Consider the following 25,499-nt stretch of genomic DNA (forward strand, 5'->3'; position numbering starts at 1 on the left):
CTGATTCATTTTATGTCAGAGAATGTTTTGCCTATGCTCTCTTCTAGGAGTTTTATGGTGTCATGTCTTTTTTTTTTTTTTTTTTTTTTTTTTGCGGTATGTGGGCCTCTCACTGTTGTGGCCTCTCCCGTTGCAGAGCACATGCTCCGGATGCGCAGGCTCAGTGGCTGTGGCTCACGGGCCCAGCCACTCCACGGGATGTGGGATCTTCCCGGACTGGGGCACAAACCTGCATCCCCTGCATCGGCAGGCGGACTCGCGGCCACTGCGCCACCAGGGAAGCCCTGGTGTCATGTCTTATGTCTTAAGTCGTCAAGCCATTTTGAGTTTATTTTTGTGCATTGTGTGAGGGTGTGTTCTAACGTAATTGATTTATATGCAGCTGTCCAACTCTCCCAAGACCACTTGCTGAACAGACTCTCTTTTCTCCACTGTATATTCTTGCCTCCTTTGTCAAAGATTAATTGACCTTAGGTGTGTGGCTTTATTTCTGGGCTCTCTGTTCAGTTCCATTGATCCGTATGTGGTTTTTTGGTACCAATACCATACTGTTTGGATTACTGTAGCTTTGTAGTATTGTCTGAAGTCTGGGAGGGTTATGCCTGTTGCTTTGTTTTTTCCCTCAGGATTGCTTTCTCAATTCTGGGTCTTTATGTTTCCATATGAATTTTTGGATTATTTGTTCTAGTTGTGTGAAAAATGTCATGGGTAATTTGATAGGGATTGTGTTTAGTCTGTAGATTGCTTTGGGTAGTATTGCCATTTTAACAATATTAATTCTTCCAGTCCAAGAGCATGGGATATCTTTCCATTTCTTTGAATCCTCTTTAACTTCCTTTATTAATGTTTTATAGTTCTCAGTGTATAAGTCTTTCATCTCCTTGGTCAGGTTTATTCCTAGGTTTCCTTTTTGTTTTTAGTGTGACTTTTGAAAGATACTGGTTTTTACATTCCTTTTCTGATATTTCATTGTTAGTGTAAAGAAATGCAACTGATTTCTGAATGTTAATCTTGTATCCTGCTACTTTGCTGAATTCATTTATCAGATCTAGTAGTTTTTCTGTGGTGTCCTTAGGGTTTTGTATATATAGTATCATATCGTCTGCATATAGTGACAATTTTACCTCTTCCTTTCCAATTTGGATACTTTTTATTTCTTTTTCTTGTCTGGTTGCTGTGGCTAAGACTTTCCAGTACTATGTTGAATAGAAGAGATGAGAGTGGGCATCCTTATCTTGTTCCAGATTTTAGCGGGAAGGCTTTCACCTTTTCACTGTTGAGTATTATATTGGCTTTGGGTTTTTCATAATTGGTTTTTATTATGTTGAGATATGTTCCCTCTATACCCACTTTGTTAAGAGTTTTTACCATGATTGGATGTTGAATTTTGTCAAATGCTTTTCCTGCATCTATTGAGATGATCATGTGGTTGTTGACTTTTCTTTTGTTAATGTGGTGTATTACATTGACTGATTTGCATATGTTGAACCATCCTTGTGAACTTGGGGTGAATCCCACTTGGTGGTGGTGTATTATCTTTTTAGTGTATTTTTGGATTCGGTTTGCTAATATTTTGTTGAGATTTTTTGCATCTATATTCATCAGCGTTATTGGCCTGTAATTTTCTTTTTTGGTGATATCTTTGCCTGGTTTTGTTATCAGAGTGATTGTGGCTTCATAGAATGTCTTTGGGAGTGCTCCCTCCTCTTCAGTCTTTTGGAAGAGTTTGAGGATTGGTATAAGTTCTTCTTTGTATGTTTGGAAGAATTCCCCAGTCCAGCCAACTGGTCCAGGACTTGAGTTTGTAGGGAGTTTTTTAAAATTACAGATTCTATTTCACTTCTAGTGGTTGGTCTATTCAAATTATCTGTTTCTCCTTGATTGAATTTTAGTGTGCTGTATGTTTCAAGAAAGTTGTCCATTTCTTCTAGGTTGTCAAATTTGTTGACATAATTGTTCTTGGTATACTCTTATGGTTTTTTGTATTTCTGTGGTATTGGTTGAGATTCCTCCTTTTTCATTTCTTATTTTGTTTATTTGCGTTCTCTCTCTTTTCTTTTTGGTGAGCCTGGCCAGAGGTTTGTCAATTTTGTTTACCCTTTCAAAGAACCAGCTCTTGGTTTTCTTCATTTTTTTTCTATTGTTTTTTTAATCTCTTTTATTTATTTCCTCTCTGATCTTTATTATTTCCTTCCTTCTTCTGACTACAGGTTCTGTTTTCTGTTTTTTGGTTTTTTCTTGAATTATTGAATTTTATTTTATTTATTTTTTATACAGCAGGTTGTTATTAGTTATCCATTTTATACATACTAGTGTACATATGTCAATCCCAATCTCCCAATTCATCACACCCCCCGCCACTTCCCCCTTTGGTGTCCATACGTGTCTTCTCTACATCTGTGTCTCAATTTCTGCCCTGTAAACTGGTTCATCTGTACCATTTTTCTAGGTTCCACATATATGTGTTAATATACGATATTTGTTTTCCTCTTTCTTTCTTACTTCATTCTGAATGACAGTCTCTAGATCCATCCACTTCTGTACAAATGACCCAATTTCGTTCCTTTTTGTGGCTAAGTAATATTTCATTGTATATATGTATAACATCTTGTTTATCCATATGTCTGTCGATGGGCATTTAGGCTGCTTCCATGACCTGGTTATTGTAAATAGTGCTGCAGTGAACATTGGGGTGCATGTGTCTTTTTGAATTATGGTTTTCTCTGGGTATATGCCCAGTAGTGGGATTGCTGGGTCATATGGTAATTCTCTTTTTAGTTTTTTCAGGAATCTCCATACTGTTCTCCACAGTGGCTATATCAATTTACATTCCCACCAACAGTGCAAGAGGGTTCCCTTTGCTCTACACCATCTCCAGCATTTCTCGTTTGTTGATTTACTGATGATGCCCATTCTAACTGGTGTGAGGTGATACCTCATTGTAGTTTTGATTTGCATTTCTCTAATAATGAGTGATATTGAGCAGCTTTTCATGTGCTTCTTGGCCATCTGTACAATTTCTTTGGAGAAATATCTATTTAGGTCTTCTGCCCTATTTTGGATTGGGTTGTATGTTTTTTTAATATTGAGCTGCATGAGCTGTTTATATATTTTGGAGATTAATCTTATGTCCGTTGATTCATTTGCAAATATTTTCTCCCATTCTGAGGGTTGTCTTTTTGTCTTGTCTGTAGTTTCCTTTGCTTTGCAAAAGCTGTGAAATTTCATTAGGTCCCATATGTTTTTGTTTTTATTTCCATTACTCTAGGAGGTGGATCAAAAAAGATCCTGCTGTGATTTATGTCAAAGAGTGTTCTTCCTATGTTTTCCTCTAAGAGTTTTATAGTGTCCGGTCCTACATTTAGGTCTCTAATCCTTTTTGAGTTTATTTTTGTGTGTGGTGTTAGGGAGTGTTCAAATTTCATTCTTTTACATGTAGCTGTCCAGTTTTCCCAGCACCACTTATTGAAGAGACTGTCATTTCTCCATGGTATATCCTTATCTCCTTTGTCATAGATTAGTTGACCATAGGTGCGTGGGTTTATCTCTGGGCTTTCTATCCTGTTCCATTGATCTATATTTCTGTTTTTGTGCCAGTAACATATTGTCTTGATTACTATAGCTTTGTAGTATAGTCTGACGTCAGGGAGTCTGATTCCTCCAGCTCCGTTTTTTTCCCTCAAGAGTGTTTTGGCTATTCAGGGGTCTTTTGTGTCTCCATACAAATTTTAAGAGTTTTTGTTCTAGTTCTGTAAAAAATGCCATTGGTAATTTGATAGGGATTGCATTGAATCTGTACATTGCTTTGGGTAGTGTAGTCATTTTCACAATATTCTTCCAATCCAAGAACATGGCATATCTCTTCATCTGTTTGTATCCTGTTTAATTTCTTTCATCAGTGTGTCATAGTTTTCTGCATACAGGTCTTTTGTCTCCTTAGGTAGGTTTATTTCTAGGTATTGTATTCTTTTTGTTGTAGCGGTGAATGGGAGTGTTTCCTTAATTTCTCTTTCACATTTTTCATCATTAGTGTATAGGAATACAAGAGATTTCTGTGCATTAATTTTGTATCCTGCGACTTTACCAAATTCATTGATTAGCTCTAGTAGTTTTCTGGTGGCATCTTTAGGAATCTCTATGTATAGTATCATGTCATCTGCAAACAGTGACAGTTCTCCTTCTTTTCCAATTTGTATTTCTTTTATTTCTTTTTCTTCTCTGATTGCCGTGGCTAGGACTTCCAAAACTATGTTGAATAATAGTGGTGAGAGTGGACATCCTTGTCTTGTTCCTGATCTTAGAGGAAATGCTTTCAGTTTTTCACCATGGAGAATGATATTTGCTGTGGGCTTGTCGTATATGGCCTTTATTACGTTGAGGTAGGTTCCCTCTATGCCCACTTTCTGGAGAGTTTTTATCATAGATGGGTGTTGAATTTTGTCAAAAGCTTTTTCTGCATTTATTGAGATAATCATACGATTTTATTCTTCAATTTGTTAATATGGTGTATCACATTGATTAATTTGCATATATTGAAGAATCCTTGCATCCCTGAGATAAATCCCACTTAATCATGGTGTGTGATCCTTTTAATGTGTTTTTGGTTTCTGTTTGCTAGTATTTTGTTGAGGATTTTTCCATCTATATTAATCAGTGATATTGCTCTGTAATTTTCTTTTTTTGTAGTATCTTTGTCTGGTTTTGGTATCAGGGTGATGGTGGCCTCATAGAATGAGTTTGGGAGTGTTCCTTCCTCAGCAATTTTTTTCAAGAGTTTGAGAAGGATGGGTGTTAGCTCTTTTCTAAATGTTTGATAGAATCCACCTGTGAAGCCATCTGGTCCTGGACTTTTGTTTGTTGGAGGATTTTAAATCACACTTTCAATTTCATTACTTGTGATTGGTCTGTTCATATTTTCTGTTTCTTCCTGGTTCAGTCTTGGAAGATTATACCTTTCTAAGAATTTTTCTATTTCTTCCAGGTTGTCCATTTTATTGGCATAGAGTTACTTGTAGTAGTCTCTTAGGATGCTTTGTATTTCTATGGTGTCTGTTGTAACTTCTCCTTTTTCATTTCAAATTTTACTGCTTTGAGTCCTCTCCCTCTTTTTCTTGATGAGTCTGGCTAATGGTTTATCAATTTTGTTTATCTTCTCAAAGAACCAGCTTTCAGTTTTATTGATCTTTGCTATTGTTTTCTTTGTTTCTGTTTCATTTGTTTCTGCTCTGATCTTTATGATTTCTTTCCTTCTACTAACTTTGGGTTTCCTTCTTTCTCCAGTTCCTTTTGGTGTAAGGTTAGATTGTTTATTTGAGATGTTCATTGTTTCTTGAGGTAGGATTGTATTGCTGTAAACTTCCCTCTTAGAACTGCTTTCGCTGCATCCCATAGGTTTTGGGTCGTCGTGTTTTCATTGTCATTTGTCTCCAGGTATTTTTTGATTTCCTCTTTGATTTCTTCAGTGATCTCTTGGTGTTTTCCTAACATATTGTTTAGCCTCCATGTGTTTGTGTTTTTTACATTTTATTCCCTGTAATTGATTTCTAATCTCACAGCTTTGTGGTCAGAAAAGAGTTTTTTTATGATTTCAGTTTTCTTAAATTTACCGAGGCTTGATTTGTGATCCAAGATGTGATCTGTCCTGGAGAATTTTCCATGAACACTTGAGAAGAAAGCATAATCTGCTGTTTTGGAGTGGAATGTCCTATAAATATCAATTAAATCTGTCTGGTCTCGTGTCATTTAAAGCTTGTGTTTCCTTATTAATTTTCTGTTTGAATGATCTGTCCGTTGGTGTAAGTGAGATGTTAAAGCCCCGCACTGTTATTGTGTTACTGTTGATGTCCTCTTTTATAGCTGTTAGCAGTTGCCTTCTGTATTGAGGTGCTCTTATGTTGGGTGCATATATATTATATTTGCAAGTATAAATATATATTTATAATTGTTATACCTTCTTGGATTGATCCCTTGATCATTATGTAGTGTCCTTCCTTGTCTCTTGTAACGTTCTTTATTTTAAAGTCTATTTTATCTGATATGAGCATCGCTACTCCAGCTTTCTTTTGATTTCCGTTCGCATGGTGTATCTTTTTCCATCCCCTCACTTTCAGTCTGTATGTGTCCCTAGGTCTCTTGCAGATAGCATATATATGGGTCTTGTTTTTGTATCTATTCAGCACGCCTGTGTCTTTTGGTTGGAGCATTTAATCCATTCACGTTTAAGGTAATTATTGATATGTATGTTCGTATTACCATTTTGTTAATTGTTATGGCTTTGTGTTTTAGGTCCTTTTCTGCTCTTGTGTCTCCCACTTAGAGAAGTTTCTTTAGCTTTTGTTGTGGTGCGGAATTCTCTTAGCTTTTGCTTGTCTGTAAACTTTTGATTTCACCATCGAATGTGTATGAGATCCTTGCCGGGTATAGTAATCTTGGTTATAGGTTCTTCCCTTTCATCACTTTAAATATGTCTTGCCATTTCTTCTGGCTTGTAGAGTTTCTGCTGAGAAATCAGCTGTTAACTTTATGGGAATTCCCCTGTATCTTATTTGTCGTTTTTCCCTTGTTGCTTTCAGTAATTTTTCTTTGTCTTTAATTTTTGCCCATTTGATTACTATGTGTCTCGGTGTGTTTCTCCTCGGGTTTATCCTGTATGGGACTCTCTGCGCTTCCTGGACTTGGGTGTCTACTTCTTTTCCCATTTTAGGGAAGTATTCGACTATAATCTCTTCAAATATTTTCTTGGGTGCTTTTTCTCTCACTTCTTCTGGGACCCCTATAATGTGAGTGTTGTTGTGTTTAATGTTGTCCCAGAGGTCTCTTAGGCTGTCTTCATTTGTTTTCATTCTTTTTTCTTTATTCTGTTCCTCAGCAGTGAATTCCACCATTCTGTTTTCCAGGTCACTTATCCGTTTTTCTGCCTCAATTATTCTGCTATTGATTCCTTCTGGTGTATTTTTTATTTCCGGTATTGTACTGTTCATCTCTGTTTGTTTGTTCTTTAATTCTTCTCGGTCTTTGTTAAACATTTCTTGCATCTTGCAGCGTTTCTTGTCTCCATTCTTTTTCCGAGGTCCTGGATCATCTTCACTATCTTTATTGTGAATTCTTTTTCTGTAAGGTTGCCGATCTCCACTTCATTTAGTTGTTTTTCTGGGGTTTTATCTTGTTCTTTCATCTGGTACATAGCCCTCTGCCTTTTCATCTTGTCTGTCTTTCTGTGGATGTGGTTTTTGTTCCACAGGCTGCAGGTTGGTTGTTTTTCTTGCTTCTGCTGTCTGCCCTCTGGTGGATGAGGCTATCTAAAAGGCTTGTGCAAGTTTCCTGATGGGAGGGACTGGTGGTAGGTAGAGCTCAGTAAAACTTTAATTCACTTGTCTGCTGATGGGTGGGGCTGGGTTCCCTCCCTGTTAGTTGTTTGGCCTGAGGCGACCCAACACTGGAACCTACTGGCCTCTTTGGTGGGGCTAATGGTGGACTCTGGGATGGTTCATGCCAAGGAGTATTTCCCAGAACTTCTGCTGCCAGTGTCTTTGTCCTCACGGTGAGACACAGCCACCCCCCCGCCTCTGCGGGAGACCCTCTGACACCTGCAGGTAGGTCTGGTTCAGTCTCCCGCGGCGTCCCTGCTCCTTCCCCTGGGTCCTGACGCACACACTGCTTTATGTGTGCCATCCAAGAGTGGAGTCTCTGTTTCCCCCAGTCTTGTCGAAGTCCTGCAGTCAAATCCCACTAGACTTCAAGGGCTGATTCTTTAGGAATTCCTCCTCTCGTTGCCGGACCCCCAGGTTGGGAAGCCTGACATGGGGCTCAGAACCTTCACTCCAGTGGGTAGAGTTCTGTGGTATGTGTTCTCTAGTTTGTAAGTCACACACCCAGCACTTATAGGATTTGATTTTATTGTGATTGCGCCCCTCCTGCTGTCTCATTGTGGCTTCTCCATTGTCCTTGGATGTGGGGTATCTTTTTTTGTAAGTTCCAGTGTCTTCCTGTCGATGACTGTTCAGCAGTTAGTTGTGATACTGGTGCTCTCGCAAGAGGGAGTGAGAGCACGTCCTTCTACTCCGCCATCTTGAACCAATGCCCCCAGGTTTTGTTTGTTCTTCTTTCTCTAATTCTTTTAGGTGGTAGGTTAGGTCGTTTATTTGAGATTTTTCTTGTTTTTTGAGGAAGGCCTGTATCCCTATGAACTTCCCTTAGGAACTGCTTTTGCTGTATCCCAAAGATTTTGTATGATTGTGTTTTTATTGTCATTTGTCTCAAGGTATTTTTAAATTTTAAAATTTCGGCATTGACTCATTGGTTTTTGTTTTTGGTATTTAAAATTAATTAATTAATTTATTTTTGGCTGTGTTGGGTCTTCGTTGCTGTGCGCAGGCTTTCTCTCATTGCAGCAAGTGGGGGCTACTCTTTGTTTCGGTGTGTAGGGTTCTTATTGTGGTGGCTTCTCTTTGTTGCAGAGCACAGGCTCTAGGCACATGGGCTTCAGTAGTTGTGGTGTGTGGGCTCAGTAGTTGTGGCTCACGGGCTTTAGGGCGCAGGCTCAGTAGTTGTGGTGCATGGGCTTAGTTGCTCCGTGGCATGTGGGATCTTCCCAGACCAGGGATCAAATCCGTGTCCGCTGCATTGGCAGGCGGTTTCTTAACCATTGCACCATCAGGGAAGTCCCGAATCATTGGTTTTTTCAGTAGCATGTTGTTTCGTCTCCATTTTGTCTTTTTTTGGTCATTTCCTCTCTTGTGTTTTTTTTCTAGTTTCCTGCCATTGTGGTCAGAGAAGATGCTTGAAATAATTTCTATACTCTTCACTTTGTTGAGGTTAGTTTTGTTCCCTGGTATGTGCCCAGTCCTAGAGAATGTTCCATGTGCACTTGAAAAGAATGTGTATTCTGTTTTTTTGGATGTAATGTCCTGAAAACATCAATTAAGTCTAACTGTTGTATCATTTAGGATCTCTGTCATCTTATTGATTTTTCTGTTTAGAAGATGTGTCCATTGATATGAGTGGGGTGTTATAGTCTCCTACTATTATTGTATTCCCTTCAATTTCTCCATTTATGTTTGTTAGTATTTGTTTTATGTGTTTGGGTGCTCCTACATTAGGTGCATATATGTTCACGAGTGTAAGATCCTCTTCTTGTGTTGATCCTTTTATCATTATGTAGTATCCTTCTTTATCTTTCTTTATGGCCTTTGCTTTAAAGTTTATTTTGTCTGATATGAGTATTGCGACTCCTGCTTTCTTGTCATTTCCGTTTGCATGAAATATTTTTCTCCATCCCCTCACTTTCAATCTCTGTGTCCTTTGCCCTAAGGTGGGTCTCTTATAGGCAGTATATTGTAGGCTGCTGTTTTTTTTATCCAGTCTGCCACCCTGTGTCTTTTGATTGGAGCATTCAGTCCTTTGACATTTAAGGTAATTATTGATACATATGTGTTTATTGCCATTTTAACCCTTGTTTTCCAGTGGACTCTACGTTTCTTCTTTGTTTCTTTCTTTTTCTTTCTGTTTTTCCTCTTTTTTTTTTGAAGTATGCAGGCCTCTCACTGTTGTGGCCTCTCCCATTGCGGAGCACAGGCTCCGGACGCGCAGGCTCAGCGGCCATGGCTCACAGGCCCAGCTGCTCCTTGGCATGTGGGATCTTCCCGGACCAGGGCATGAACCCGTGTCCCCTGTATCGGCAGGCGGACTCTCAACCACTGTGCCACCAGGGAAGCCCTCTTTTTGTGGTTTGACTTTTTTGCTTGTGTTCTCTTCTTTTTGGTTTTTGTGAATCTATTGTATGTTTTTGATTTGTGGTTGCCCTGTTTTTCAGGTATGTTAATCCCTTCCTATATCTGCTTCTTCTCGACTGATAGTCATATAAGGTGAAACACATTCTAAGAAAAAAAAAAAAGAATCTACATTTTTAAACTCTCTTTGCCCACATTTTATGATTCTGATGTCCTTTTTTACATCTTCATGTTTACCCTTTTGCCATTCTTTCTGTTTATCAACATTTTCACAAATAGTTTTTTTTCCCCCTTTTGATCTGTATACTGGCTTATTTAAGTAATTTAGTTTCTAATTGTGATTTATTCCTTCCTAATATCTTCTTGCTTCTTTTCTATTTAGAGAAGACCTTTCATTATTTTTTTTAGGATAGGTTTAGTATTGCTGTATTCTTTTAGTTTTTGCTTGTCTGAGAAATTCTTTATCTCACCTCTTATTCTAAATGATAATCTTGGTGGGTAGAGTATTCTATGTTGCAGATTTTTCTCTTTCAAGACTTTGACTATATTTTGCCACTTCCTTCTGGCCTGCAGTGTTTCTGTAGAGAAATCAGCTGATAGCCTTATGGGGGTTCTCTTGTAATTGACTGTTTTTCTCTTGCTGCCTTTAGAATCCTCTCTTGAACTTTGGCCATCTTTATTACAGTATGTCTTGGTGTAGGTTTGTTTGGGTTCATCTTGTTTGAGAACCTCTGTGCTTCCTGTAGCTGGATATTTGGTTCCTTCTTTAGGTTTGGGAAGTTTTCAGCCATAATTTCTTCAGATACATTTTCAATCCCCTTTTCTCTTTCTTCTCCTTTTGGAATCCCTATTATGCGTAGATTCGCATGTTTATGTTATCCCATAGGTCTCTTATATTGTTTTCTTTTTTTTCATTTGGCTTTCTGTGTGCTGTTTTGATTAATTTACATTTTTCTATCTTCTAGATTGCTTATTTTTTCTCCTGCATTATTCATTCTGCTATTCATTGCTTTTAGTTCAGCTTTTGTCTCAGCAGATGAATTGTTTAATTTTTCTTGGCTCCTTCTTATAGCTTCTAGGTCCTTTTCACAGTAATCTGCATTTCTGTTGATAGCCTTTCTTAATTCCTTTGGTATTTTTCTTACCTCTTTTTTTGAACTCAGTGTTTATTAGACTGAAGAGGCCTGTTTCATTGTTTGTTCTTTCAGGGAAATTCTCTTGGTCTTTTAACTGGGAGTAGTTTCTCTGCTTCTTCATTTTGCTTACATTACTCTTACTCTATGAGTTTAGGAGAACAATTATCTACTGTAATTTTGGAGGTGTATTTATATGTGGAAGTGTCCCTGTGAAGCTTGTGTGGGTTTAATATATTTTTGGTGTGAGGGCTGCTTTTGCTTTGGATGCTTGCTGTCTCTTTCCTCAGTATGTGCTAGCTGTTATTCCCTTGATGGGGTGTGAAGGTGAGTGGCCTGCGCATGCTCCCAGGAATGCGGGGACAGTGGTTGCTCTCTGCTCACGGAATTCTCAGTAGTGGCAGCAATCAGCACCCACCTCTGGAGTCTGATGTGGCAGCGGTGGCTCGTGCCCACCCAAGAGCTTGTGCAGGCAGTGCCCTATTGCCTGATAGTACACACGGAGAAAGAAGCTCCTACGGTGGTCCTGCCCCTTTCCTTGCGTGTCGCGCAACAATAGCACCTTGCCTCTGTGGCAGGCCCAGTCTTCTTCCCATACTCCCTTGGTTGTGGCACATCACACCCTAGCCCTCTCAGGCTGTCTCCACACAGCCAACCTGAGTCTTCTCCCCAGGTCTGACCTCCGAATAGCGAGCCTCAGCACCCAGCCCCCGCCTGCCCCAGTGTACGAGCGTCTCAGGCTGGGGAGTGCTGGGTGTTGGCACTGACCATCTTTGCAGGTCTCACTCTGCTTTGCCTTCTGCAAACTGGTTTCTCTGCTCTCTTCTGAGGCTCTGAAGCTCTACCTCTGTCCCAGACGATCTTCCTGCCAGTGAGGGGGCTTCCCAATGTTTGGAAACATTTCCTCTTTCACAGCTCCCTCCCAGAGGAGGGAGCTGTACCCTCCTGATTCCTTTCTCTCTCTATTTTTTTTTAGTTTTGTCCTACTCAGTTACATGGAGATTTTCTTGTCCTTTTGTAAGTCTAAGGTCTTCTGCCAGAGTTCAGTAGATGTTCTGTGATAATCGTTCTGCATGTAGATGTATTTTTGATGTATTTTTGGGAGAAGGTGAGATCCACGTCCTACTCCTCTGCCCATCTTGATCCGATCCCATCTTTTCATAATTTTCACGTTTCTAGATGTGTGTCCTTTTCTTTTTCTCTTAGAGAAGGCCCTTTAATGTTTCTTGTAAAGCTGGTTTGGTAGTGCTGCACTCTTTTTTAGCTTTTGCTTGTCTGTAAAACTTTTGATCTCTCCATCAAATGTGAATGAGAGGCTTGCCAAGTAGAGTGTTCTTGTAGGTTTTTCCCTTTCGTCACTTGCTTTTGGCCTGCAGAGTTTCTGCTGAAAAAACAGCTAATAGCTTTATTGGAGTTCCCTTGTATGTAACTTCTTGCTTTTTCCATGCTGCTTTTAATATTCTATCTTTATCTTTGATTTTTGCCAGTTTACTTACATTGTGTCTTGGTGTGACCTCTGTGGATTCATCCAGTTTGGGACTCTTTGCTTCCTGGATCTGGATATCTATTTCCTTTCCCAGGTTAGGGAAGTTTTCAGCTGTTATGTCTTCAAATATGTTCTCTGCCCCTTTTCCTCTGTCTTAACCTTCTGGGACCTTTATAATACGAATGGTAGTATGCTTCATGACATCTTAGAAGTCCGTTAAACTGTCGTCATTTCTTTTTATTCCTTTTTTTTAAAAAAATCTGTTCAGCTCAGTGATTTCCACTGCTCTGTGTCTTCTGTCTCGCTGATCCATTCCTCTGTATCATTTAGTCTACTATTGATTTCTTCTAGTGTATTTTTCATTTCAGTTACTGTAGTCTTCATTTCTGTTGGTGGTTCTTTATGTATTCTAACTCTTTGTTCAACTTGTCACTGTGTTCATCCATTCTTCTCCCGATTCTTTGGTTAACTTTATGGTTAGTACCTTGAACTCTTTATCAGGTAGATGGTTTATTTCCACTTCATTTAGTTTTTCTTCTGGAGTTTTATCTTGTTCCTTTGATTGGAACATGTTGCTCTATTGACTGCCACTTTTATTTCTATGTAGATTTTATTTCTGTGTACATTTTCTATGTATTTCTTTTATTTCTATGTAGGTTGGTTATGTTTCCCAGCCTTGGAGAAGTGGCTTTTTGTAGGAGACATCCTAAGTGTTCCAGCAGTGCACTCTCCTCTGGTTACCAGACCTATTATTGTCTAGGGGTGTGGGCTGTGTGGGTCATTCTGTTGTGGCAGGCTGAGTATGTCATTTTGCTAGGTGTGGCTGGCTCCTGGTCTGGTTGGGCACCAGGTCCTGCTTTGTGTAGTGGTTGCCAGCTGCTGGTTGGGTGGGCCTGGTCATGAGGCAACTGGCTACAGAAACCCAGGTGTCCTAGGGCTAGTGCTGGCTTACTGGTGGTCAGACCCGTTTTCAGGGGTGGGTAGTTGTGGGGCCGGGGTTCTCAGATCTAGTGTCAGCCTGCTGGTAAGTAGGGCCGGTTCTTGACTCAACTGGCTGCAGGTTCCGTGGTGTCCCAAGCTGGTGCTGGCCCACTGGTGAGTGGGGCTGGATCCCAGCATGGCTGGCTGAGGGGCTCAAGTTGTCTCAGAGCTGTTGTTGACCTACTGGTGGGTGGGGAAGGGGCCTAGTGGGTCCTGTGGCTGCTGCTGCTGTTGGTAGGTGGGGCTGTGTCCCCACCTGGTTAGTTGCTTGGCCTGAGGCATCCCAGTACTGGTGCCTACAGGCATGTGGGCAGGGACTCTGTGGCATCCTGAGGCTCATAAGCTAGATGGAGGATTCCAAAGTGATGCTTGCCAACAACAGTGATGATAGAACAAGCTCCCCAAAATGACTGCCACCAGTGTCTGTGTCCCCAGGGTGAGTGCAAGTTGCCTCCTGCCTCTCTGGGAGACTCTTCAAGGTCAGCAGGTGGTTCTGACCCAGGCTCCTTTCAAGTTACTGTTTCTGCCCTGGTTTCTGGAGCGTGTGAGATTTTTGTGTGTGCCCTTAAGAGTGGAGTCTCTGTTTCCCACTGCCCTTGGTTCTCTGGAAGGAAAGCCCTGCTGGCCTTCGAAGCCAAATGTTCTGGTGGCTTGTCTTGCCAGTGCAGGATGTCAGGGCTGGGGAGCCCCATGTGGAGTTCAGACCCCTTGCTCCTTGGGGAGAACCTCTGCAGTTGTAATTCTCCTCCTGAATGTGGGTTGCCCACCTGGGGGTTTGGGTCTTGAGTATACTGCAACTCTACGTCTTCTACTCATCTTGTTGTGGTTCTTTCTTTATATCTTTAGTTGTAGATATTTTTTGGTAGATTCCCGACTTTCTTATCAATAGTTGCTCTGTAAATAGTTGTAATTTTGGTGTGCCCATGAGAGGAGGTGAGCTCAAGGCCTTCCTACTCTGCCATGTTGTTGTGAGTCCTTTCCCTTTGTGCTTTTGTAACTTGCTCCCTCTCTCTGTGTGCATGTGTGTGCGTGCGTGTTTGTATATATGCACATATATCCATATATTTGATTTTTTTTTCCTGAACCATTTGAAAGTAAAGTTGCTCTTTACTCCTAAATGCTTCAGTGCCTAATTCCTAAACATAGGGATATTCTCGTATATAACCACAGCACAATTACCAAGTCAGTAAATTTATTAAATTCGATAAATTTAACATTGGTGGAATACTTTTCCTAATGTACCATCCACATTTCAGTGTTGTCAGTTGATCCATTCATTTCGTTGATAACATTTTCTCCATTTAGTATAGGATCCATTCTGAGATCAGTCATTAGATTTAGTTGTCATGGTTTTAGTATCTCCTTTAATCTTTTATTTTTCTAGCCTTTGTCTTTTATGACATTGGCATTTTTTAAGGTGACATTTTCACCTTCCCCCTCCCTGCTTTTTATTTTTAATAGAACATTTCTCATTTTGGTTTTGTCTATTTTTTCATGAATAGTTTCAGAGTACATATTCCTAACTGGAATATTATATACAGCTATATATTCTACTCATGGTATCACATCTGGAGGTGTGCGTTGTCCATCTGTCCCTTCTTGGTGATGTTAATTTTGATTATCGAAGATGTTGTTTGATTTATCTACTATGTAGTTAAATTTTCCCTTGCAGCTAATAAGCAGTTCTCTGGGGAGACGCTTTTAAGACCATGAACATAGCCTACCTTCATCCAGATTTCCCCCTAGATTTAGCATCCATTGATGATTCTTTATTGAAGTAATCTGTACTGTGATGGCTGCAAAATGATGATTTTTTTCAGCTCCAGCACCTCCTGCATACATTTACCAGTTGGATTCCACTAAGCAAAAGCCCTCCCTTCGTCTTTATTTGTGTATGTGTGTATTTAACTATTTATTATTGGGCTAAGGACTCATGGGTTCTGCTTTTCTACAGGCCTATAATTCATTACTGTCCTTAATTGTTTTGGTGCTCAAATTGTCACAGATTTGGTCAGTGGGAGCCTCTTCAAGCTGACTTTCAGGTCCTTGTAAGAAGCTCCCATCATTCTTTGAGTACGTCCCCACTCTCTGGCATAACACATTCTAGGTGGAGCTACAGTTCCACATGTGAGACCTTCAGTTACACAGGTGGCTCCAATATAGTGTTTTTGGTGTTCCTGTGAGGATAAGCACAGCCTGCTGTGGAAGCATAGTGGAGGGTCCTTTAGCCCAGAGTAGGTGGAGGAGAGTTACGGCACCCGGACTAAGTTGGGGGGGGGTGACTGTCAGTGGAAGCCTTCTTAGAGGAGGTGCCCCCAGTACTGACGTGTAGGGTATCAGTATGGCTCGGAGAAGCAGTGGGAGGAGGAAGATAGAAAAGTATCTCAGGCAGATGGATGATCATGGGCTGATGCCCCGAGAGGAGGCAGTGTGGGACATCCATGCACGGGGTCACACACAGCTCTGTTTGGCTGAGATTAGAAAATAGATAACTCTGGCAAGACCTGCGGTGGGAAGAGCAGCAGGAAGTTGCTGGTATAATGTTGATGAGAACACTATTCAGACATGCCCTGAATAATAGTAACGAATGCTTCCTGACTTCTTACTGTTTGCCTTTTAAATTCTACTACAACCCTACAATTATTTCCATTTTAAATATGAAGCCTCAAAGGCTTAAAAGTTGAGTATCTTTCCTAGATGCTACTAAATGGCAGAACCAGGGTGCACACCATCACCCATTTGATTTAATATTCTTGTTTAGTTGGCTGTGCAAGAATGGGAAGTCAAGGAGCACACTCTGGTTTCTAGTTTTGTTAACTGAGTGAATGGTAGTAACATTCATAGAACAGAGTGTTTGGGGAAGGATTGTGGTAAGGAGTTCCTTTTTGTACATATTGACTAATGTCTTTGGGTTTATCCAGATGGTGCTGTGTGTAGGCAGTAGACTCTTATGTGTCTGGAGTCTTAAGAGAGAGCATGCATGGTGCTTAATAGCAATTTGGGAATCATCAGCCTTTAAATGGTTTTGAAACCTTAGTAGTGGACGTCATCACTGGACACAAGGATGTAGAATGAGAGGAGGAGGCGGCTTAGGGCCCAAACCAGGCAAGCATTAATGTGACCAGAGAGGTGGGAAGAAACCAGGCTAGTGTGATGTCATAGAGGCTGAAAAAAGGAAGGAATGATCAGTAGTCTCAGATGCTGCAAAGGTCAAGGGGCATAGGAACCAGAAGATAAATCCTCTGAATTTTGCAGCAGAGAGATGATGAAGAGAGTATTTCAGTGGAACAGTGATTTGAGCCAGATTAGAGCAGACTAAGGAATGCATTGCAGGGAGCAGAATTGTATATGGAGGCCAGAAAGCCTATATATGTGTGCATATTGGAAGTTATCTTTATTCTTTTCCCATATTTTGATTTTTCTTTAGATTCACTAGATATCCTCCATGTTGATGTTGGAAGTCATTAAAGCAGTCCCTAATAGCTATTTTTACCTGTGGTTAGGCAGAGTCTTATCCATAGGGGCTTTGTTGCCACCTTGTAGACACAAAGAGTGTAATTACTCTTGACAGTCTTGGCTTAGAAGGAAGAAAAGAGAGCTCTCGATGCCCAGTAAAAGTCAAGAGATTGCATGCAAACTGAAATTCCCTGCTTATGATGAAAGTCAAATTTGAGATTACATGGTATTTATTTTTTAATTATATACTTAATTATAAAGCAGCAAAAGTAATTCACTATTTTCCTGCAGCATTTTAAGATTTTAAAATATTCTCTGTAGTTCTGTACATTGCCCCAGGTAATGGTATTATTTAAAGTTTTAGGGCCTGTTTGCCAGAAACGGATTTGGTGTGGGATGACCCTCCCTTATTGTGTGTGGTTTAGACTTGCATCTTAAAATCATGATTTCCGTGCATCTTATGAAGATGCAGGTGTTTACTTCTCAGTCTTAAAAATATTTTACCATCTCATGAGTGATCACAGCAGAAATATTATGAGATTGCATGGTATACACTGTACATTTTTTCCCCTTATAAAAATGGGGGAGATAGATGTAAAAATGGGTCAGTTAATTGATCCTTGATGGTGCCACTTGATTGATGATTTCATTATTACTTCACTAGCTGCCTTTATTTACATGGGTGCTTAACTTGACCAGTACCAGTGAGATTGGGGGTCACTTGCCTCTACTCAAACTGTGCCCCCAAATCCTGGCATCTTTGCACCTGTGCCAGTTGCACCAGAACTAGGTGAAACCTTAGCTAGGCAAGTCTGGCTACTGTGGACCACCAGCATCATCTTTGAAAACAAAGGATTCTGCATTTCCATTTTTGTTTGCCCAGTAGTTTCATTTAGACATTGGGTTTGCTTTACTCAGACTTCAAATTCAAGCCTTTTGGCTTCAAAGTACAGGGAGATTGTAAGGCAAACAGGACATGTGTGGTTTGTGGTGTTATTATCAATTTCTGTTGCCTGATTTTATTACTTTAGACGTTAAAATGATTATCCCACTTTAGAGGAGTGATGTGATAGCCCTTAGGAAAACATGAGTGATTATACATAAGTAGGATTTCTCAAGACTTAGAAAAATATGGTTGCCAAATAATAATACTCTGTATTTTTAATCTAGCTGCTGCTTTTTTCATTTTTGAAGCATTAAAATGGAACTGAAGGTTTGGGAATTCTGTTTTTGTTGTTTTTAAACCAGTGATTAGCTATATATTACATCAGAAAAGTCTTTGGCTAAGTAGAATTTGTCCTATTTTCCAACTTTAGAATTTGGTATACTTATTTTAGATAGTTCATTTTAATGTATTGATGGTTTCTATTTGAATAAAGTGAAATATGTAATTAAATTTAATCATACTTTAATTTCTTTTAATAGAAAATGACTGCAGTATTGGAAGATCATTACTATTGGAAGACCGATTAGCATCCATTTCATAAGAGAAGCTTGACCACCATTTGCTCTGGCATGGCGCAAAACAGTCCACAGCTTGATATGCAGGTTCTCCATGACCTCCGACAACGTTTCCCTGAGATTCCGGAGGGCGTGGTGTCTCAGTGCATGTTACAGGTAGATTACCCACCAATGATAGTGATATTAAAGTTACAGTTTTCCTTATTAGAGGTGACTTTGTGTTGTAGTGACTAAAACTCAGTTAAGTTTTCTTGTTTATGTTGGGAGAACATTTAGAGCAGGATTTCTCAACCTTGGCACTGTCGACATTTTGAGCCGGACATATTGTTTGCTGTGGGGGTCTGCCTTGTGCGTTGTAGGATGTTTAGTAGCATCCCTGGCTTCCACCCACTAAATGCCATTAGTATCCCTGCAGTTGTGACAACCAAAAATGTCTCCATGGGAGACGAAATCTCCATGTTCCATGGGAGGCGCAATCTCCCCCATTGAGAACCAGTGATTTAGAGAAAAGAATAAAGGCATGTAGAAAAAAAGAAAGATTCTTCATGCATTTCACTTCTTAAATTTTGGGGGTTGTGTCATCAGTCCCCAAATCCTTAGAATTGAATTCTGAATTTGGAATTTATCATTATAACTTCTTAAACTATATACTTTTTTAGCCTATTTTTAAAGTTTTTAGAAAGTTCCCTCCCTTTCTTACTGTTTTTCTAGTTAGTAAATGCTTACTAATATCTAATTTTAAGTGGAAGGCTACTTTCTTTAGTTTAATCACATTACTTTTGTCTTGTTGTCTTCTATTGAAATAAATCTTTCATCTCTGATAGAACGTGTCTTCCCACTCACGGGGCCACAGAGAAATAGGCCTAACACTCCACCTGTTGAGTTTTGCATCATCCTTCACAGAATCGCAGTGTGTTTTGGGTTACAGCATTTCCCTAGTTGGTTGACTTTGGGGAGCAGTATTTCTATCCTGCCCACTGGACTTCCTTACACAGTCAGTTCAAACTCTATGTTACTGCATAATATGCAAGCTCTCCCTTACAGTGTGAGCTGCTCAGGATATAATGTAAACCTATATATAGTTGAGGTTAATTGCAAATAGAGACTCACAGATCAGTGGTGGTAACAGAGGTGCTTCCTTTGTTTGCAAGCCCTTCTACTAGGTAGGTCTCGTTTTTGTGTTATAGCTTGTCTTTATTTTTTCTAACATAGCATTTCCACTCTGAATTTCCACTCTTTACTTTAGCCCCATTTTGGTCTCTGGTAGAGCGAAGGTACTTCCCACTGGAGTGAAACCCTTCTAGTTTAAACCAACTTCCTAGCAATTAACCTTCCTAACTTATTCTAGGGTCCCACCTTGGTTTTTTAATGTAATTTTATTTAGCCCTTTATTTTTTCAAGGCTTATTGTCTTCGTTTTACTAAATTGAAAGAATGGAACTTTAAATTCAACTCAGTGAACATTTGTTGATAACTTACATTGTCCTAAGTCTTTTACTTTTTTGTTCCTTTGGGATTAATATTGTTTATCAGTATGGACACTTACCACCTGCTGGCTCTGGAAAGTTTCTGTTTGCATTAAAATATGTAAGACTCAGTAGTTTGCCTTTTTTTTCCTTTTAATTGAAGTATAGTTGATTTACAACGTTGTGTTAGTTTCAGGTGTACAGCAAAGTGATTCAGTTATACACAGACATATATCCATTCTTTTTCAGATTCTTTACCATTATAGGTTATTACAAGATTTTGAATACAGTATAGTTCCCTGTGCTATACAGTAGGTCCTTGTTTATCTGTTTTATCCCAAACTCTTAATTTATCCCTCCCTCCCTCCCTCTCCAGTAGTTTGCATTTAATACACAAGCATTAAAGCCTCTCTCTAGGTTATCACCCCCCAGTTTAGGACCACGTTTTAGGGGTATGATGCTTTATTGGCTCAGTCCTTTCATGAGTGTTCACATATGTCTTCTTAAAACTTCTGACCTCTTTATCCAGCTAAACAATTTTTATTTCTTTATTCTTCATATTTACTGTTTGATAAATTTTTCTATCTTTTTTTTTTCTTTTTTACACATTTAGCAGGTCAGATATGACATTTGAATCTAATGTGGTGGTTTTTTTAAAATACTTCCGTAAAGATAATACTTAAATGTCTTTTATTTGTGGTTTAAAATTTTTCTTCCTAAGAAAATGTACTCAGCTTGTCACTGTAGACATACATTTGAATAGATTGACAGCTCCAACTTTGCCTCATTTAAATTTGTATCTTTTTTGTGGCAGTACTAATTAGGCAACCGAATTCAATGTAGAAAACATGAAATTTTAGTATAATTAATAAAAATGTCAAATAGTGAAGTATCTGTCACTGCTTAGGTTTCAAATAAAACTCTAGTTTTTGTTCTCCTTTTAATCCATAGGTTTATAAAAAAACTTGAAGGAGCTAATACTCTTTTTTTTTTTCCCCTTCAGATATCTGTCAGTGACATTGCCTTGTTGGCAATCAGTTTGAATCCTTTGGCCCCAAATTTGCTTAGTATCTAGCAATATCTGTCTTCTTAATATCTATCTTCCTTCCCTTGATCAGCATGGTTTCAAGCAGGATAAGAAAAAGCCCAAACTTAATTGTTTTCTTGTATTTCAACAATTACTTTTTTCCTTGGCTCAAAGTATTTAAAAAATTATTTGAATTTTAGTAGCAAAAGTTTTATATAAGGAGAAGGATAAAAGTTATTATGGAGTTTTTGATAAAGCCAATTCTTTGAATTTCTGAGAATTCGTTTTACAAAGGTTTGCTTGACTGAATTTTCTTTTACTTCCTAAAGTTTCAGTATAGTAGTAATGTACTTTTGGCCTAACATCCTGTCCCTTGAAATTACTGTGTTATAGTACAAAGAGCACTGGGAGTCAGAAGACCAAGAATCTAGAACTGGCTCTCCAGTTAACTAGTTAAGCGCTTGTTGTCAAGTCATGTAACTTCCCAGGCATCTCTTTGCTCATCTGTAAATGAGTTGAGTTGGAGTAGATGGGAGCCCTAAGAGTTCTCTCAGCTTAAAATTAAAACAGTTTATGTCCTGTTTTACATTTAGCTTTATTTGGTTCTCAGCAGAAGTGAAGTGTTTGCTTTCATTTTTATATAAAATGTACTTTTCCCTAGAATATAGTAATATGTGTATATGTGCATATCTGTATATATTTATGAAATATGGAGGTCATGATAATTGAGAAACTTCAATAGATTATCTCAAAGGCAATGAATAATTGGGTTTTAGGCCAATAAAATAGTTCTGAATTCTGTATTTTAATGGAAAACTATCTTATAGTACCTTAAAATTTTCAAAAGAGGAACTTTTATTAGTTTGATTATTGTCAGTTGGAACATCTAAAATGTCAGTTTGCTGTTTAACATCTTTGTGTGTGTATATAATTCAAAAAATTGAAATCCTTAAAAGATTTTGGAAGTTTACCAAGCTACGTTTGAGCGGGTAAAAACTTTTGAGACTGGGAGTGTGAATGAATTTCATTAAGGCAGTCAAGACCTGGTTTTGTGTTAAATTACCATAATTTGGCAAAGTCACGGAACCATAATACAAACAGTGGATTTGTTTTTTATACTGATATCTTTTTTAACTTAATCTTTCATAATGAAACAGAGAGTTGAAGTTAGATAGGGTTAACTTTGGTTAAACGAAAAGTAAAGGCTGCTTTAGAATTTTTGTTGTTTTGAGTCTTTAGGAATTTTATTATAACTTTTTTCTGTTTCGGGTTTCATTACCTTTTGAAAACTAATGCATGGTTATTTTCATGTTTATCAGCTTAAATATTAATGATGGATATTACTTATACTTATATATTACAGCAAGTGTGGTGAATCCAAGATTAGCCCAGCATTTTAATTTGTTGAGATGCAACAAGTGTAAGATGAGTCCTGGATTTGGAGTCAGAAAAGTTGGGGTTGAGTCACAATGTTCATTAGTAGGTACTTTACATTTCTGTAGCAGTAGCAGTAGCGGTAGTACTAGTTATGTGAGCTAAATGTCTGTAAAATAATATGGATTGTTTGGGATCTCCTTTTCAGGGTCGATGACCATAAAGCTTTTTGTGTTTAAAATACTGTTCTCTACGTATTCTGTGACAATTATATTTACATAATTCTGTGGCAAAGCTTGACTTCCCACTATTAGGATTTGTCCATTTTGCCAATGTTATTTTTACCATTTCTTTCCCCTAGAACAACAACAATCTTGAAGCCTGTTGCCGAGCACTTTCCCAGGAGAGTAGCAAATACTTATATATGGAATACCACAGTCCAGATGACAACAGGATGAATAGAAATCGCCTTTTGCATATTAACCTGGGTATTCATTCTCCTAGTAGCTACCACCCAGGAGATGGAGTGCAACTTAACGGTGGTCGAACACTGGTACATAGCTCAAGTGATGGACATATTGATCCACAGCATGCAGCAGGCAAACAGCTGATATGTTTAGTTCAGGAACCACACTCAGCTCCAGCTGTTGTCGCTGCTACTCCCAACTACAATCCATTTTTTATGAATGAACAGAACAGAAGTGCAGCTACTCCTCCTTCACAGCCACCTCAACAGCCATCTTCCATTCAAACAGGAATGAATCCATCTGCTATGCAAGGGCCTTCACCACCACCACCGCCACCTCCTTCATACATGCACATACCTCGGTATAGTACAAATCCAATTACTGTTACAGTATCCCAGAACCTCCCTTCTGGACAGACTGTACCAAGAGCTTTACAAATTCTTCCACAAATTCCAAGCAATCTTTATGGGTCTCCTGGTTCTATCTATATTAGACAGACATCTCAGAGTTCATCAGGAAGACAAACTCCTCAGAGTACGCCATGGCAGTCCTCACCACAGGGCCCAGTGCCTCATTATAGCCAGCGTCCTTTACCTGTTTATCCACATCAACAGAACTATCAACCTTCTCAGTATTCTCCCAAACAACAGCAGATCCCTCAACCTGCTTACCATTCACCACCACCTTCTCAATGTCCTTCACCCTTCAGCTCTCCACAGCATCAAGTACAACCATCCCAGCTGGGCCACCCTAGTTCCCATGTCTTTATGCCACCTAGTCCTTCAACTACTCCACCCCATCCATATCAACAAGGACCTCCTAGCTATCAGAAACAGGGAAGTCATTCAGTAGCCTATCTCCCATATACACCATCTAGCTTACCCAAAGGATCCATGAAGAAGATAGAAATTACAGTCGAACCCTCTCAGAGATCTGGGACAGCAATTAATAGGAGTCCTTCACCTATCAGTAATCAGCCATCTCCACGGAATCAGCACTCATTGTACACAGCCACCACGCCACCTTCAAGTTCTCCTTCAAGAGGGATATCCGGTCAACCAAAACCTCCATTTAGTGTCAATCCTGTGTATATTACATATACACAGCCAACTGGACCTTCTTGCGCTCCATCACCATCCCCTCGGATGATACCAAACCCAACTACAGTTTTTAAAATTACTGTAGGCCGAGCAACAACTGAAAATCTTTTAAATTTAGTGGACCAAGAAGAACGTTCTGCAGCCCCAGAACCTATTCAGCCCATTTCAGTGATACCAGGCTCTGGGGGAGAAAAGGGAAGCCATAAATATCAGAGAAGTTCTAGTTCTGGATCAGATGACTATGCCTATACACAAGGTAATTTTACCCCTTTTTTGAAATTTAATCTTTGTGGTGAGGTGGCAGTCTCCTATTCAAAATAAAATAATTTATATTAGCTGTTTAATTTTAATTAGATATTTAGTATTTATTAAATATTGGGCACTAGCATTGCTATTAAGAATAGGGTTAGTGCTTCAGAATCATCTACAGACTCTGCTTTAAAACATAAAAATATAGGCATGATAATAGTGACCTCTAAAAGACTTCTTTTTTAGGAAGAACATTCATTGGGAGAAAAATATAGACAAGTGAAATCAGTATTGTCAAAAATACAAACTACAGGGCTTCCCTGGTGGTGCGGTGGTTGAGAGTCTGCCTGCCAATGCAGGGGGACACGGGTTCGTGCCCCGGTCCGGGAAGATCCCACATGCCGCGGAGCGGCTGGGCCCGTGAGCCATGGCTGCTGAGCCTGCGCGTCCGGAGCCTGTGCTCCTCAACGGGAGAGGCCACAACAGTGAGAGGCCCGCGTACTGCAAAAACAAAACAAAATACAGAGTGGGAAAAAAACGATTCATAGAGGGTGGACTAAAGTTTATCCAGGTGAAAAATTTGAATATTTTTCTAAGAGGATGGCCTGAAGCCTGTAATATTTATAAGTAACGTATATTTTATAAGAAGTGGGATTGGTAATGAAGAACATTATTGGATTAATTCACAGTGGACCTAACTAAATATAAGGAGAATAGAGTATTGTAAAAGTTTGTTTCAAGATGTGTGATAATGTAGTATTCTTTCAGTATATAAGAAGGGAAGTCATTATGATTGTAATTCAATATGCCTGGTTTTGGGCTTCCCCGGTGGCGCAGTGGTTGAGAGTCCACCTGCTGATGCAGGGGACACGCCCCGGTCCGGGAAGATCCCACGTGCCGCGGAGCGGCTGGGCCCGTGAGCCGTGGCCACTGAGCCTGTGTGTCTGGAGCCTGTGCTCCGCAATGGGAGAGGCCACAGCAGTGAGAGGCCCGTGTACCGCAAAACAAAAAAAAAAAATCAAAAAAAACCCTGGTTTTGAGCCTGTTTAAAACGCACACAGGTATAGTTAAAGAGAATCTTGGGGACATGAAGGACAATAGAACAAGAGGAATGTATAGATGGTATCATTTTGGCAGAAGTTACAAGAGCTAAATTAAAGCAGATCTGAAGGCAGAATAGCATTAGAAAGACATGAGAGTAAATGTCACCTGAAGTTGAATGACAGGGTTCTTTACAGGTATTTCATACATTAGCAATGCATATAGAAATTTTCCCAGTCACTTGTTGAATGTTACTTTCTGCAATGACTTTATCTGTAATGCTATAGCCTTGCTGTTACATCAGCGAGCAAGGATGGAGAGGTTAGCAAAGCAATTGAAACTTGAGAAAGAGGAGCTAGAGCAATTGAAGGCTGAAGTTAACAGTATGGAGCATGACCTGATGCAGAGACGGCTCAGAAGGGTCAGCTGCACCACTGCGATCCCAACGGTAAGTACGATCTATTAGGATGCATGGATAGGAAGGTGGACGTGTTGGCTGTCCAGGCTGTTTGTTTTTCTTTTAGGTTTTAT

At 39.5% G+C, this 25,499-nt stretch overlaps 1 protein-coding gene across 2 annotated transcripts in view; it reads left to right on the forward strand.

Annotated features, from left to right (window-relative positions):
- The window catches only part of TAB3 (TGF-beta activated kinase 1 (MAP3K7) binding protein 3), a 101,749-nt gene that overhangs the window by 52,256 nt on the left and 23,994 nt on the right, over nt 1–25,499 (forward strand). For both annotated transcript variants that reach the window (XM_059051510.2, XM_059051513.2), the window contains 3 exons: nt 18,210–18,401; nt 22,473–23,934; nt 25,256–25,416. In XM_059051510.2, the coding sequence (XP_058907493.1) occupies nt 18,300–18,401; nt 22,473–23,934; nt 25,256–25,416 (1,725 nt within the window). In that variant the 5' untranslated portion in view covers nt 18,210–18,299. The remainder of the gene's footprint in view (nt 1–18,209; nt 18,402–22,472; nt 23,935–25,255; nt 25,417–25,499) is intronic.

This window comes from Kogia breviceps, chromosome X (assembly GCF_026419965.1).
Source record: "Kogia breviceps isolate mKogBre1 chromosome X, mKogBre1 haplotype 1, whole genome shotgun sequence".
In the NCBI taxonomy this organism is placed as follows: domain Eukaryota; kingdom Metazoa; phylum Chordata; class Mammalia; order Artiodactyla; family Physeteridae; genus Kogia; species Kogia breviceps.